The sequence below is a fragment of the Aythya fuligula genome, chromosome 12 (genome assembly GCF_009819795.1).
Source record: "Aythya fuligula isolate bAytFul2 chromosome 12, bAytFul2.pri, whole genome shotgun sequence".
NCBI classification, from domain to species: Eukaryota; Metazoa; Chordata; class Aves; order Anseriformes; family Anatidae; genus Aythya; species Aythya fuligula.
The window spans coordinates 8,806,929-8,821,242 of record NC_045570.1 but is presented as its reverse complement, the minus strand read 5'-3'; the positions used below and the strand labels follow the sequence as shown (position 1 = coordinate 8,821,242).

The 14,314-nt window shown below is 57.0% G+C and overlaps 1 protein-coding gene across 1 annotated transcript; it reads left to right on the top strand.

Moving 5' to 3' along the window:
* Positions 1-162: 162 nt before the first annotated feature.
* Positions 163-14,219, top strand: COG4 (component of oligomeric golgi complex 4). The gene is made up of 19 exons (XM_032195880.1): positions 163-241; positions 1,579-1,661; positions 1,837-1,951; positions 2,662-2,836; positions 3,158-3,351; positions 3,497-3,602; positions 4,842-4,999; positions 5,489-5,544; positions 7,280-7,413; positions 8,200-8,318; positions 8,612-8,778; positions 9,352-9,517; positions 10,673-10,735; positions 11,172-11,288; positions 12,451-12,543; positions 12,754-12,837; positions 13,052-13,153; positions 13,227-13,355; positions 13,595-14,219. The coding sequence occupies exons 1-19, from the start codon at positions 170-172 to the stop codon at positions 13,727-13,729; spliced, it is 2,268 nt and encodes a 755-aa protein (XP_032051771.1). The 5' UTR covers positions 163-169; the 3' UTR covers positions 13,730-14,219.
* The last annotated feature ends 95 nt before the right edge of the window (positions 14,220-14,314 follow it).

The following is a 14,314-nucleotide window of genomic DNA, read 5'->3' as shown; positions in this document are numbered from 1 at the left end:
GAAAAAAATCCCCGGGGGTGTTCACGGCTCCGGGGAACCGGGAGGGAGGCGGGCGCGGGGCCGGTGGGCGGAGAGGGGCGGCGGAGGGCGGGCAGGCAGCGCGGGCAGCCCCGCGGACAGGGGCGGGAGGGGAGGAGGGGCCGGGGCCAAGATGGCGGCGGGGGGGGGCATGGAGCGGCTGAGGGCGATGACGGGGCTCGGGGAGCTGCAGGAGGCCTACGGGGAGCTCTGCAGGGAGGAGGTGGGGAAAGGAGGGAGAGGGAGGGGAAGGGGAGAGGGAGACAAGGAGGGAGGAAAGGGGAGAGGGAGGGAATGAGGAGGAAAGGAGGGAGAAGGAAAGGAGAGGAAGGGGAGGGAGAGAGGGAGGAAAAAGGGGAAAGGGAGGGAGGGAAAAAGGGAGGAGGGAGGAAAGGAGAGGAAGGAGAGAGGGAAGGGGAGAGGGAGGAGGGATAGGGAAGGAGGGGGAGAAGGAAGAAAGGAGGAAATAAGGGAGGAAGGGAGAGAGGAGAGGGAAGGAGAGGAAGGAAATGAAGGAGGGAAGGAAAGAGGAAAGAAAGGAGAGGGAGGGAAAAAGGGAGAGAGGAAGGGAAGGAAGGAGGGAGAGGAGGAGGAAAAGGGGGGAAAAGAAGGAGGGGAGGAGGAAAAAAGGGAGGAAGGAGAGAGGGATGGGGAGGGAGGGAGGAAAGGAGAAGAGAAGAGAAGGGGAAATAGGAGGAAAGGAGAAAGGAAGAGAAGGAAGGAGGGGAAGGAAATAAAGGAAGCAGGGAAGAAGGAAAAAAGGAAGGGAAGGGAGGAGGGAAGAAAGGAGAGGGAGAGGAAGGAGGGGAGGAGGAAGTAAGAGAGGGATGCAGAGGAAGGGATGAAAGGAAGGCGAGGAGGAGAGAGGGAAGGAGAGAGAGGGGATGAGGAGGAAAGGAGAGAAGGAAGGAGGAAAGGAGAGGAAGGGGAGAAGGGAAAGAGAGAGGGAAGGAAGGGGAGAGGAAGGAGGGATAGGGAAGGAGGGAGGGAAGGAAGGGGAAACAGAGGAGGAAAGGAGAAAGGAATAGAAGGAAGGAGAGGAAGGAAATAAAGGAAGGAGGAAAAAATGGAAGGAAGGATGGAAGAAGAGGGGAGGGAAAAAGGGAGAGAGGAAGGGAAGGAAGGAGGGAGAGAAGAAGGTAAAAAGGGAGAGGCAGAGAAGGTGAGAGGAGAGAAGGAAGAAAGGAAATAAGGGAGAGAGGAAGAGAAGGAAGGAGGGAGGGAAGGAGACAAAGGAAGTAAAAGTAGGAGAAAGGAAGGGATCAAGGAAGTAGGAAGAGAAGAAGGGAGGGAAGGAAAAAAGGGAGAGAGGAAGGGAGGGAGGGAGGAAGGGAAAAAATGAAGGGGAGAGGGAGGGAAAGAGGAATAAGGAAGGGAGGGTCGCTCAGTGCAGGTGCAGCCACCAGGGCTGGGGGTGCCGATGACAAAAAAAAATAAAAAAATAAAAAAACATATTGTGGGGTTAAAATGAGAGCTTAGGAGTGGATTCACCGACACCTGAGCTCGAGGAGGCGCTAAAACCTCGCCTCTGGTGCTGAGCCCCTGCCCCTCGCCCCGCAGCAAGCTGTGCAGGAGGAGCTGGAGGCGCTGGTGGAGCAGCAGAGCGTGGTGGAGAACAAGATGGTAGCCCTACAGCGCATGGGGTCAGTGCCACGCCGCCTTCCTCTTCCTCACCAGGAGGGGACAGGGGCGTTCATCCACCCGCACGGCCCCTTCCAGGGCTGTCTGACTGCGTGCTCGGCTCCCGAAATAAAAGATCGGGGCTGGGTTTGGGGGAGGAAGCCAGGTTTTTAACAGTTTGGTGTGTTTTCTGCGCAGCCCCAACCTGCAGCTCATCGAGGGGGACGCCCAGCAGCTGGCGGGGATGATCGCCTTCACCTGCAGCCTGGCCGAGAACGTCAGCAGCAAGGTCCGGCAGCTCGACCTGGCCAAGGTGGGTGCACCACAGGGTTTGGGGCTCGGCCTCCTCAGGCTGCGTGCCTGGAAAATAAACGGGGAAATGGGGAAATTGGGGTGCTGGGAACGGCCTCGGTGCTGCTGGGCGGTGGCTTCTGGGTGTTGGAGAGAATGAGAGTAAATAAAGCGTAGGATTTCCGTGTGGGGAGGAAATAACTTGGAGGATTTTCCACGTGGCAGCTGGCTGTCCAGCCTGTCCTTGTGGTTTCATGGCAAGGAAGCTGAGGTTGGTCTGTGTCAGCCCTCTGTTAGCTGTTGCCTTGCTGGGGATGGTCGTTGTCCCTCGATACCCGGGCTGTCCTCTTCTTTGCACGGGGATGGGCTCAGAGGGTTTAGGTTCCAGCTGCTCAGATCAAAACATGTCAAAATCAAATCATCATAATCACAACAGAGCGTGGCTCTGCCTCTGGGCTCTGCCGTTTCGGCTGGAGCACGGTCTGTGAGTTCAGTCTGAGCGCTGACAGACACGTGCTGCCATTTCAGACTCATTGGGCTTCCACCTTTCATTCTTTACAACCTTAAACTTCATTTACTCCGGACATCCCGCTTCATTAGCTGCTTACTGTGCAGAGAAGCATGGCTTCGATCCGTTTCTTCCATCTTTTTCCCCTCATGTTGCCCTCTCCATCCTTTCTTCCCGCTTCTCCTTCCCAGCAGGAGGCCCCACTGCTTTTCCCTTTCTTTCAGAACCGCCTCTACCAGGCCATCCAGCGAGCCGACGACATCCTGGACCTGAAGTTCTGCATGGACGGCGTGCAGACGGCCCTGCGGGGTGAAGATTACGAGCAGGCAGCAGCTCACATCCACCGCTACCTGTCCCTGGACAAATCCGTCATCGAGCTCAGTCGCCAGGGCAAGGAAGGTGAGGGCTGCTCCGGGGGGGTTTGGTGGGGGGTGCCTCAGCTCAGCGGGCAAAGCAGGACATCCAAAGGTCACGTAGAGGATTAATTGAAGGAGAATCCCTAGCACCAGGTTTTAGTTGCATTTCTGATGGCGGCTGGGTGAAAAAATACGAAGGACAAAAGAAGAGAGGGAGGAATGTGATGGCTGCGGTGTGATACCAGGCAAAGCAGCTGGGCAGCAAGGAACGGGCTGGGTGAGCCCTGCAGAACCGTCCTGGTTGGTTGGGTCACGTCCCCTGCGTGAGAGCAACGTGCTGTTAGCTCTGCCCTTCTTCGAGCAGGGGGCATAATCGATGCCAACCTGAAGCTCCTGCAGGAGTCGGAGCAGCGCCTGAAGGCGATTGTCACCGAGAAGTTCGACACGGCGATGAAGCAGGGAGACCTGCCCCAGGTGGAGCGCTTCTTCAAGATCTTTCCCCTGCTGGGCTTACACGAGGAGGGGCTCAGCAAGTTCTCCGAGTACCTCTGCAAGCAGGTGAGGGCTTCTGGGGCTGCGAAACACGCGGAGACCTGGTCATCTCCTGGGGAGAGCAAAATCCAGCCTTGGCTGTGGCTTGTTTGTCTTTGAAGCCATCGCTGGCCTTCAGCTCAGCTCTCTGCCTGTCCCTGCTGTCACACAGGTGGCCAAAAAAGCAGAGGAGAACCTGCAGCTGGTGATGGGGACAGACATGAGCGACCGTCGGGCTGCTGTCATCTTTGCAGACACCCTGACGCTCCTCTTCGAAGGTAATCTCCTCCCTCTTTGTGCAGCTGGATTGGAAGCAGTCCGTGATGGGATCCATTAATTTAAACACTTCAATTTTAGTTCCAGGGGAGCATAAAACACCCTCTGAGCCATGGGAAGGTCACGCTGGAGGGATGGGGACACAGACAGATGTTTTCCCAGCCAGGAGAGGGCATTAAACCAAGCAATCCGTCCTACCCACAGCGTGTGCAGGCACAAAGTGGGTTTGCAGAGGAATTTTTTGGCTTCCTCCAGGAATCGCTCTTCTTGTTCCCCGCATCCTCAAGACGCGTGGGTATTCCCCGCAGGGTTTTCAGACCTGCAGCTCCCAGACAAACAAATCAGATCCCTAAAAGCTGAGCAGCTGTTGATGGCCCCAGGCCTGGCTCTTCGAGGAGGGACGTGGCAGCTTGGAAACGGAGAGGGAAAGGAGGAGGGGGAATACGAATGCTGTGTGGGAGCGTCGCCAAGGCAGTAATTGAGATCCCGTGGTGATTAACCCTCCTCCTCTATTGTGCCTGCTGCAGTTCCAGGCTGTGGCACTGCCAAGTCACTGCCAGCCTGGCACCGTGCTGCTCTTGAAGGTCCTCAAAGCCAACGGGGCTTTCCTGGCAGGAGAGCCAGAAGAGGGGGAGAGGCACTAAGTCTTGAGGCAGAGGGTTTGTGAGAAGGAAGCAGTCTTGGAGAGAGGCTTCCTTGGAGAGGAGCTTTGTCTCTGAGCAGGTCCTGCCCTCACTAGTGCACGACGGAGAGGAGCAGAGCTTTCCTCGTGCTGCTTTTCCTAGCAGTGATGTTTTATAATTTGGTTGGTGCTGAAAGCTGGGGCTGGATGTGGCTGGCAGCTGCGTGCCCCGCCAGGTTCAGCCTGGGCAGCCCCCTGCTGTGAAAGCCTCGCCCTTCCCCACCTTGCGTCTTGCTGGGTGGGATGCAGCTGCCCACGTCCCATGGCAGGAGCTCTTCAGAGGTGGCTTCCACCCCAGGAGATGAGCACCACAGCCTTGCAGGAAGCAGGAGGGAAGCCAGAAGGCAGCGCATGCAGAGGGAAAGTGCTGTGGGAGAAGGGGTGGCGATGACAGAAAGCCCTTGGAGAGTGTCTGGACAGTGTGACCTGTTCATCCAGGCCCTGGCTGAGGCCCTGTACAGCTCTGCTCTGGGTCCAGGCTGAAGGAGAGCTCCTAACGAGGCTGCCTCTGGCTCCTGGGAGAGCTGAGCCCACCCGGTCACCATCTCTCCTCCCGCAGGGATCGCTCGTGTCGTGGAGACCCACCAGCCCATCGTGGAGACCTACTACGGGCCGGGGAGGCTCTACACCCTCATCAAGCACCTGCAAGGAGAGTGCGACCAGCAGGTGGAGAAGGTGGTGGAGAAGTTCGTCAAGGAGAGGGACTACCACAGGCAGGTAAGAGGGGGGTGATCCTGCCCCACGCAGCCGCCTGAGCCCCTCTGCGGGGCCCTGCCTGCCCTAGGGGGGAAGTTTGACCTCGTGTTTGGGGAGAAACCTTGCCTTACTGCATCCTTGTGATGGTTGAGGTGCTCCAGCCTGCAGCTGTCCTTTCTGTTGCAGAGGAGTTGCTGTGAGCATGATAAGCAGACCTTGGGCACAGATTTATGTCCGTGAGGGTCTGTGGGGTGCTCTCAGCACACCCTGCCCCCTGCCTTGCTCCTGCTCGAGGCAGGACTGCTGTAACATCTCACAGTCACGTCCCTCGGTGCCTCTGTTGGTGTTCCCATCCCACAGCCCTCCCTGGCAGGCTCAGCTCTGTCCTGGAGGTAGTTCCCAGATGCAGCACCCAGAGTGTCATCCTTCCTGGGCCACAGCACGAGAAGGGGCTGTTAGCTTCAGGGGCTGTTAGCAAACGCCGTGATGACTCCCATTTTGCACTTGCAGTTCCAGCAAGTTCAGAACAGCATGATGAGGAGTTCTGCGGAGAAGATTGAACCAAGGTAAAACAAAACCTCCTTCTGCTTGCAAATTTTCACTCATTTAGAGAACTCTTCCCATCTTCCCGAGGCTTTATGGTTACTGAACCTCAGCATCTGTGCGCTAGGTACCCTTCACTGCCCTTCAGTAAAGGCACCTTCCATGGTGGTGCTTTATTTTGCTGACTCCTTATTTGAGGTCTTGGCCTTGAACGTTGCTGGAGGGCTGGGAATATCACTGTACTCAAAGCACTGAGGCTTTATTTGGCTCTTCCACCACTTGTTGATGGGCAGAGTGCAGTCCTTGGAGCCCATGAACTGGAGCAGCTCTCCGGGCAGATAATTCATGGCGTAATTAGGAATAAATTTTTGGGTCCTTTCAATCTGTACTGCTGCTGTGGTGACGCTGTGACACCGGCGTCTTGGTAATGAACTCGAGCACCCTCAGTTTCCCTTCTTTTCTATTTGTCCTGAGTATTTGCATAGCCCTTAGTAAAGCCATCTGAAGGTGCCCTCAGCCCATCTGGCACTGTGTGACTTCTGAACACGCCTTGAAAGCCAGCTTGTGTTGCTCAAACAAGGTGTCTGTGGACCTACCCCACCAGTTAGTCACTGGTACCGTGGTGATCCGCTTACTCTTTGCTCTGAGTAACTGGGGATGCCTCCAAGGCTTTCTGAGCTTTTGCTTTTCCATCCACAGAACAAAGGTAACAGCTCCTCATCCCGTTTGGGAGGCTGTGAGCAGTGTGTGTAAATGCTTTGTGCTGGCTGATGGAAAAGCTGAGCTGACAGTTTTCCTTCCGTGGTCCCCTCGGATCTGAGCGCTGTGTTCCGCCTTGTCACGTGCTTCTGCAGCTCCACAGCTCCCAGGCTGCTGAGCTTAAACTGCTCCTGCCTCATTTCCAGAAAATAACACAAATCCAGGCCCAGGAGCACATACACGGAGGTGGCAGGGACCGGGCATTTCTAGCACCAGCCACGCAGGGGCCAAGACTCAGAGCAAAACCGAGGCAGGGAGGAGGCTGCTGGAGGTCTCTGGTCCGACCTCCCACTCCACACAGGGCTGATTTTGAGGTTCAGTCAGGCTCACCTTCCTGCAGTAATTTTATCATCATATTCTATGATGATTATCATAGACAGTAGGTCCCTTAAAAGGCAAATCCCTGAGATGGCAGCTGGCCTGTTGATCGTGAAAATAAAATGGGAAATAATCCCCAGGTGGGCTGGCGTCTCTTACTCAGGGAGATCTTCCAGGAATATGCCTGTAGGATTTTTTTTGGGTGACTTCCCCCACATCTGAGGTCCGAGCTGTGTGCTTGGTGCTTTAAAGTCTGCCTTAAAGATGCGAGTCTCGTGGCTGGGCACAGAGCAGGGAATTGCTGCTGCTGCTGCAGGAACCTGCTGTAAAGCAGCTGCTGCTGGCCTGGTTTGCCACCGGGTGCCTGACAGACGAGCTGCTGAGCCAATCCATCCTGGTGGTGCTCGGCTGCTTCCCAGCACAACTCGACCCGTTTAATTCAGCGCATGGTGGCGAGGCTAGGAGCAGCTCTCCACGTAAACGAGCTCCCCAAATATCCTTCCAAGCAGGGCTGGCGTTGCTTGCACGTAGCAGTTACTCTGCTGAGCTTTGCTGCCTGACAGCACAGGTGGAAACAGGCAGCATTGGTCTTGGAGCAAAACAGAGAGCACTTCACAGGGTGAGTGGGTGTCCCTGCTTTCGATGTCTTGCTGCCTTGACTCTCGCTGTGCCCCCTTGCAGGGAACTCGACCCCATTCTGACAGAGGTCACCCTGATGAACGCCCGCAGCGAGCTCTACTTGAGGTTCATCAAGAGACGAATAACGGCGGACTTCGAGGTGGGAGACTCCATGGCCCCCGAGGAGGTGAAGCAAGGTAACGCCGGCAGCACCACCGTCCGTGGGCTCTGCTCCTCGTGGAGCTGTAGCAGGTTGGGGTCAGGGCAGTGTGGCACAGCTGCAGGGGTACCCAGGGAACACTCCATGGAAAAGGACCACGGAGCCTGGCCTCCCCAAAGCTGTTTCCAGCAGCGAGCTTCCTGACAAAGCCCTACCGTAACCGTCCTCTGCACGGGGGCTTTTCAGACTCTGGTACATCTTAGTGAGGGAAGTTGGTTAGGTCACACAGGCTGCTACAGCTCTGCCAGGAAAAAAATATCTGGCTGCTGCACCAGGTGGCAGCACCCAGGCACTGTATGACCACGGAGGAGGGCAAGTTGAAGGGAAGCTCTCTGAGAAGATTGTGACCAGCAGTTGGCATCATCAGGGCAGGAGGCATTCCCTGGTTGATGTTTGAGTCCAATATCATCGAGTTATTCCCTCTAACAGGGAACCAGCCTTAGGAGTGACTGCAGAGCAGAATAAACAAGGTGCCCAAAGGAAAGGAGGGCCCTTTGGTCACCGTAGGCACAAATACTAAAGGCAGAGGCTGCAGGGAAAACAGGTTAAGATTTTTGGTACTTCTTGGAGCTCTGAAGTCAGGTGCATCACCTGCAAAAGTCAGCTCAGCTCTTCCAGCTCCATGCTTGAGGCCTGTGGTTTATTCCAGGTTGAGCTTTGCAGGTGTGTGTCCATCGGGTGCCCCTCGGACAGGCAGCAAGGGGTTAGGTGGAGCTGCTTCCTGGCCCTTGGTCCAGCTGATGGTTCCCTCGGTGTTCTGCAGAGCATCAGAAGCAGCTGGACAAGCTGCTCAACAACTGCCTGCTGAGCTGCACCATGCAGGAGCTCATCGGCTACTACATCACCATGGAGCAGTACTTCATGAGGGAGACCGTCAACAAGGTGAGGCTCAGAGGGCTTTTGCAGTAGCCTGTGCTCCGTGCCCACACCTCCAGGAGTCCCCAGGGAGGGCGATGGGCATGCAGCAGAGCTGCGGTGGTTGTTGGGAAGGTCTGCCAGGGCCCCTGGCCTTGGAAAACAAGTGGTCTTTCCTGAGAGATCAGATCTGCCAGGCCTGGGGCTGCTGAACAGCAGGATGAGCGCTAGCAGGTGGCACTCCACAGCTTGGTCTCGCTCCGAGAGGGCTCCTCTCTTCCCTCGCTGAGCTCAGGGCGCTGAGGCTGCTCTCTCTGCAGGCTGTGGCCATGGACAGCTATGAGAAGGGGCAGCTCACCTCCAGCATGGTGGACGACGTGTTTTACATTGTGAAGAAGTGCATCGGGCGGGCTCTGTCCAGCTCCAGCATAGACTGCCTCTGTGCCATGATCAACCACTCCACCACCGAGCTGGAGTCCGATTTCAGGTAAGGAAAAGACACCAGGTTCATCATAACCTCCCTTCTCCTCGTGTCCTGCACAAAATGTGCTGTCGGATGGCCTTCCTGTGCTCTCTGCCTTTGTCCCTCTGCTTTGTCATCTCTGGAAGGCGCTGGTAGGAAGCAGTGCTGGGCGTGCTTTCCTCCCAGCAGGAGTGCTCACCTGTAGGACAGGCAGCCACGGAAGAGAAAAAGGAACTTGATGGCACCGTGGTCACTCCCAGGCATTCTCTGGGTTGCCCGTGGGCCTGCTTGGTTGAATGATTGTCCGATGGACTTTGGGGTGAGCCTGCAGAAATTGGCCTGCTGCTGTTTCTCATCCCGGTGTGGGAGCAGAGAACTGACTGAAGACAACAGATTGCTGGCAGGATTTTGAGGAAATATATTTTTTAAATTATTTTTTAACCTCAGCCTGGTGTCTTTCAGATGATGATGGCAGGAGATACCTGAAATTCCTCTGAAATTCCCCTTCCCTTTTCCAGGCTGCAGCTCAGCCCAGCACGGCTCTGTTGCTTCTTGCAGTGCTTGCTCTAAGCCCCGTGTGTCCCGCTTGCCCCGCAGGGAGGTTCTGTACAACAAGCTGAAGCAGGGCTTCCCGGCCACCACCTTCCAGGACTTCCAGAGAGGGGTGACCAGCGCCGTGAACATCATGCACAGCAGCCTGCAGCAGGGCAAGTTCGATACCAAAGGCATCGAGAGCACCGACGAGGCCAAGCAGTCCTTTCTGGTGGGTTTGGAAGCTGTCCTGGTAAAAGAAGAGTTGGGGTGAGGGGAAGGGCGATGGGGAAACTCACGGGAATGGGATCGGTGCAGCTGTCACAGTCAGAGAACCTGAAAACCTGGTTCAGGCAGCTGCACCTTCCCCTAGATGAGAGAATTCCCTGTCCCACGCTCAGCACTCCTCCATCCTCGCTTACCAGATGGGAAATTTTCCATTAGAGCAGGGTTGTCTGCTCCCCTAGGCATGCAGGATCCTCCTCTTGCCTTCTAACAGCAGCACCACTACCTTGTGCTCGAGCTGGCCAGAGCACAGCAGTGAGCGTTACAAATTCACAGAGAGCTTTTGGAGGGCTGATGCTCCTGTGCTGTGCAGCACAGCCTGTCCTTGCCTCTGGTGGGAGCTGCACAGGCCTTGCACTGGGGACAAGACCCCGCTGGGAGGGGATCTCTGCCTGGGTCTGCTCCCTGCTTTCAGCCAGAGCCCCTGGGAGCGCTGCAGAGGAGCTGGCTCAGCCATGAGCTGCTGTGAGGCTGCTGCACAGATTCCCTGGGCCTCCCACTGTACGAGGAGAAGAGGGAGCAGGAGGGACTGCTTTCGTTTCATTAAACCCGGTTACGGGTTTCGTGATGCAAAGCACTTGGAAGCGTCAGTTCTCCCTTTGGAATTCATCCTTCACCTGTCAGCTCGCCTCGTTCCCCCAGCTGCACAAAGCCCAGCCTTGTTCTGACAGTTCGGCTCCAGCAGGTAGAGAACAGCCTGTTCGGGGAGGAGCAGATACTCAGCTGGCAGGAGGGGTGCTGCTTCCTCCTGCCTGCACACGAACGCCTGCCCTGCTTCATCTCAATCATCACCTCCAGCTGCTCCTGAACTGTTGTTCTTCGTGACGCTGTCACAGAAAGGAGCAGAGATTTTGGGGGTACACCCCCCTCTTCCACCAGCTTGGGCTTTGCTGTCCACGACGTTGCAGAGCAGGGGACTGAACCACCTCAGCCTGCACCAGCTGCAGGCTCAGCACGGTTCAGCTTCACGCAGCGATCTGATCACACCGCAGCACCTCTGCCCCCTCCAATATTTCCATTTCAGCCTGTAGCGTGAGCAGGGCACGGAGCAAGAGATGGGAAATTCCAGTGGTTTCTACTTGCCTTTCTTTTCCCTCCCCAGGTGACCTTAAACAACGTGGAGGTCTGCAGCGAAAACATCATGACCCTGAAGAAAACTTTGGAGGTGCGGTCTCGATTGTTTGCTGTCTTCTCTCTAATCAGACTCCCGCGGGGTGGGGTGAAATAAACTCTCTGGACTTTGCTTTGTTCAAACTCCTGCTATCTTCGCCCTCCAGCCGTAGGAAAGCAATTTTGAGCTGGCAGAGCAATCCCTGGCTGATACCTCAGTGGTGTAGCTCAGCCTGGCTGGAAATACCAGTTCCTCTGTGTGGACCAAGCCGGGACTCAGTGCAATAAAACCATTTTATTGTGGTTCCCTGGTGCTGCCTCAGGTAGCCTGGGGCTTCCTTTCTTGCTGCTCTGTCCCCAGCAGCTCCTGCCTTTGCCATGGGCTTGGTGGCTGTCCTGAACTTCAAGCCTGCTGCCAGGGCTGGGCGGTGAAGGGGTAGAGGGAGCCCAGGGGATTCATGAGCATCGTGCCCGGGGGTCTCTTCCTGCAGAGCGACTGCGCCAAGCTGCTCAGCCAAGGCTTCGGGGGCGAACAGGCACAGGCCAAGATCGAGAGCTGCCTCTCCGACATGGCTGCTGTCTCCAACAAATTCCGGGACCTGCTGCAGGTGAGTGCAGGGCGCTGCTGCCGGCCAATTCGGGGAGAGGGGAGGCAGCCCACGCCTGGTGGCCCGCATCGAGGCCGTGTCTGGCTCCTGGCGTGCCGGCTGAGGGGTGCAGATGGAACCAAGCGATCCATTTTGAGGCACTCAAACGGATCCAGCCCATGTGCACAGCTGCACCAGCTGGCAGCCGGGTGAGAAATGCTGGAAGCAGCTGCAGAGGCAGGAGGAACGTCGTTCCCTTTGTCTTTGCTCAGCACAGAGCAGCGGTTGGTTGGTACAGCATGTTCAAGAGGAGAAATACTGGTGGCTCCTCCGTTCTCCTTGTGGCCCAGCGTGTTGTCAGCCTGTCCCGAGCCCCATGGGGCAGAGGGAAGAAGGGCTGCTGGTAGAGAAGATCACAGGAAGATTATCAGGGAACCTTCACGAGGCCTGTGGTCAGCTCTGGAATCAAACAGCTCACTGATAAGGAGTAAAACTCTCCAGTCTGGCTTTAGTGCAGCATTAAAACTGTCTGCAAAGCACTCAGGAGGCTGAGCAGTGAGCTGCTGCGCTGCCTGAGTCACGCGCACATGCAATTTGCCTTGGAAAAGGGCAATTGCCAGCAGGGCCTGCTCAGAAATGCCAATTTGAGTTAAAAACTCTCATCAGATGCCAGGCAGCGTTGGTACCCGAATAGCTTCGTGCTGGGTGAGCTTTCTCGACGTCGTGCTGAGCTAAATGGGGTGGCTGGCAGGAGAGGGCTTGCAGAGAGCTCTCGAGCAGTGGAGCGGAGTGAACAGCCTTGGCTGACAGCCTGCTGCTCGGGGGAGAGGGCGCGTGCTGGGGCTGCGATTAATTCGGGGCACTACCTCTGCTCGCAGCTTGTAGCCTCCTTTCAGCTTGTCCCGCCGTGCTGGGGGTGGGAGGCTGCAGCTCAGCCTCGTGCAGCCTCAGGGCCGATGTCCTTCCTTTTCTTGTCACCGTGGTGTCCTCGGAGCCACGCAGTGCTGGAAGAGCGTGGGATCTGGCTCCAGCTCCAGGATTTTGGGTTCATTTTCCTGTGGAAGTCTGCGGGTCGGTTTTCCCAGCTCGTGCTGAGGATGGAGGCAGCCTGGCAGCAGAGGTTGGGTGTTGTTGGACGTTGCCTGTGCTCAGTTCCCTCCTGTCTTCTTCTCACCCCCCTCAGGAAGGCGTCAGCGACCTGAACAACACGGCCATCAAGCCCCAGGTGAAGCCCTGGATCAACCTCTTCCTCTCCATCTCCCACAGCATCGAGGAGGTAAGGCTCAGCCCCTCCGCTTCCAGCTCCCTTCTGCACTCTCCGTCAGCTTTCTGCTGTTCCTCAGCACGGAGAAACGGTGAAATACCCAGACTTTGCTCACCAGCCCAGCCTGGAAAGGGGCAGCTGGCTTGACAGGAGCTCAAGAAGAAGCCCCGTGTTCACAGCAGGTCCCCCAGACAAACAGCCCTTCTTGTATCCCGCTGGCAGGAGGAGTTCAGTGAGTACGAAGCCAACGATCCCTGGGTCCAGCAGTTCATCGTCCACCTGGAGCAGCAGATGACAGAGTTTAAGGTGAGGAAAAAGGGTGGGGGGGGGATCCAGCAGCCTGCCAGCCTTCCACCAGGCATCTCCCAGCTCTTCCCCTGCACTTGATTGCAGAGTTTTTGAGCCCCCCCTCGTACCTGGATTGCTTCTGCCAGCGCTGTCCGCTCGCGGAGTGTGGAAATAATGATGTTCTTGGTGTGAGAGCTCTCCTAGAACTGTTCTTTTTTCTTTCTGCTCCTAGGCTGGCCTGTCCCCCGTGATTTACGATAACCTTACCGGCCTCATGACCAGCCTGATAGCCACCGAGCTGGAGAAAGTGCTCCTCAAATCCAGCTTCAACAGGGTAAGCAAAACGCTGCGCTGGGGAACATCTCGGCGCTGCCCAAGCCCTGCTAACAGAGCTGCTCTCCCCGCAGCTGGGCGGCCTGCAGTTCGACAAGGAGCTGCGGTCCCTCATTGCCTATCTCACCACCGTCACCACCTGGACCATCCGCGACAAGTTCGCCCGCCTCTCCCAGATCGCCACCATCCTCAACCTGGAGCGGGTGAGCTGCGCTGACGGCGTTTTTTTGGGGTTGCAGCAGCCCCAGCTGGGCTCCGTGTGGTGTCCTGGGCTCAGCCAGGCGTGGTCACACGTGTAGGGAGGAGAAAAACTGGGAAACTCACCCCAAAATTTGATGGGTGTTTGCCTGCGGGGGGGGTGATGGCAGGAAATCCTGCCCCTCCTGGTACGGCCCCAGCTGGAGTTTGGTTCCTGCAGCTCTCTCCCCTTTTTTCCCCGCAGGTGACGGAGATCCTGGATTATTGGGGCCCCAACTCGGGCCCCCTCACCTGGCGCCTGACCCCTGCGGAGGTGCGGCGGGTGCTTGGGCTCCGCAAGGATTTCCGTGACGAGGACATCAAGCGCCTGCGCCTGTAGCTGCGCCCGGCCTCAGCACAAAGCCCTGGAGCCAGCCCCCGTCCTCTTATTTCTGTGAGGTTTTGGGGTGGTGGCTGCCCTTCTGCTCCCTTTCCTCAGAGCAAGAGGCTCTTCGGGGCACGGGACGGAGCGCCCCTGTCCTTTTGCAGGAGCAGAAAGAGGGCGGCAGAGGAAATCTCTCACGTTGAGAGCAGCTAACGCTAAATGGGCAAGTTTTTAGGGCCAGGCTGGTGCTAGCACACGGCTCTCCGTCCCCTGGGGGAGGCCACAGGAGGCTGGAGAAACCTGGGGGCTGTCAGAGCACCGCTGAGCTGCGCCCCTGCCTCCTGTGCTGCCCTGCTCCCTGCTCCCCTGGGTGTGGGGCTGCTCTCCCTGGGGGAAAGAGAAGCCTTCCTGGGGGGAGGGCGCTTGGAAAACCATGAATTTTCCAAAGAAAATCTGCTGTAGGAAGCAGGGCTGGGAAAATAAACCTCGCCTGGCTGAGCAGCAAGCTTGAGATCTGTGTGTGTGCGCCTGGAGGGGGCTGGAGCCCTGAGCTGAGCCAGTTGCTGTTCCATCTCCCCTGCCCTGGGTCTGTGCTAGCTC

Excerpts from the sequence above, each read along its gene's own strand:
- COG4 (XM_032195880.1), top strand. The coding sequence starts at position 170 with ATGGAGCGGCTGAGGGCGATGACGGGGCTCGGGGAGCTGCAGGAGGCC. Across the intron at positions 8,779-9,351 it reads GAGCTGGAGTCCGATTTCAG|GGAGGTTCTGTACAACAAGC; the intron begins GTAAGGAAAAGA and ends CTTGCCCCGCAG. Across the intron at positions 12,544-12,753 it reads TCTCCCACAGCATCGAGGAG|GAGGAGTTCAGTGAGTACGA; the intron begins GTAAGGCTCAGC and ends TCCCGCTGGCAG.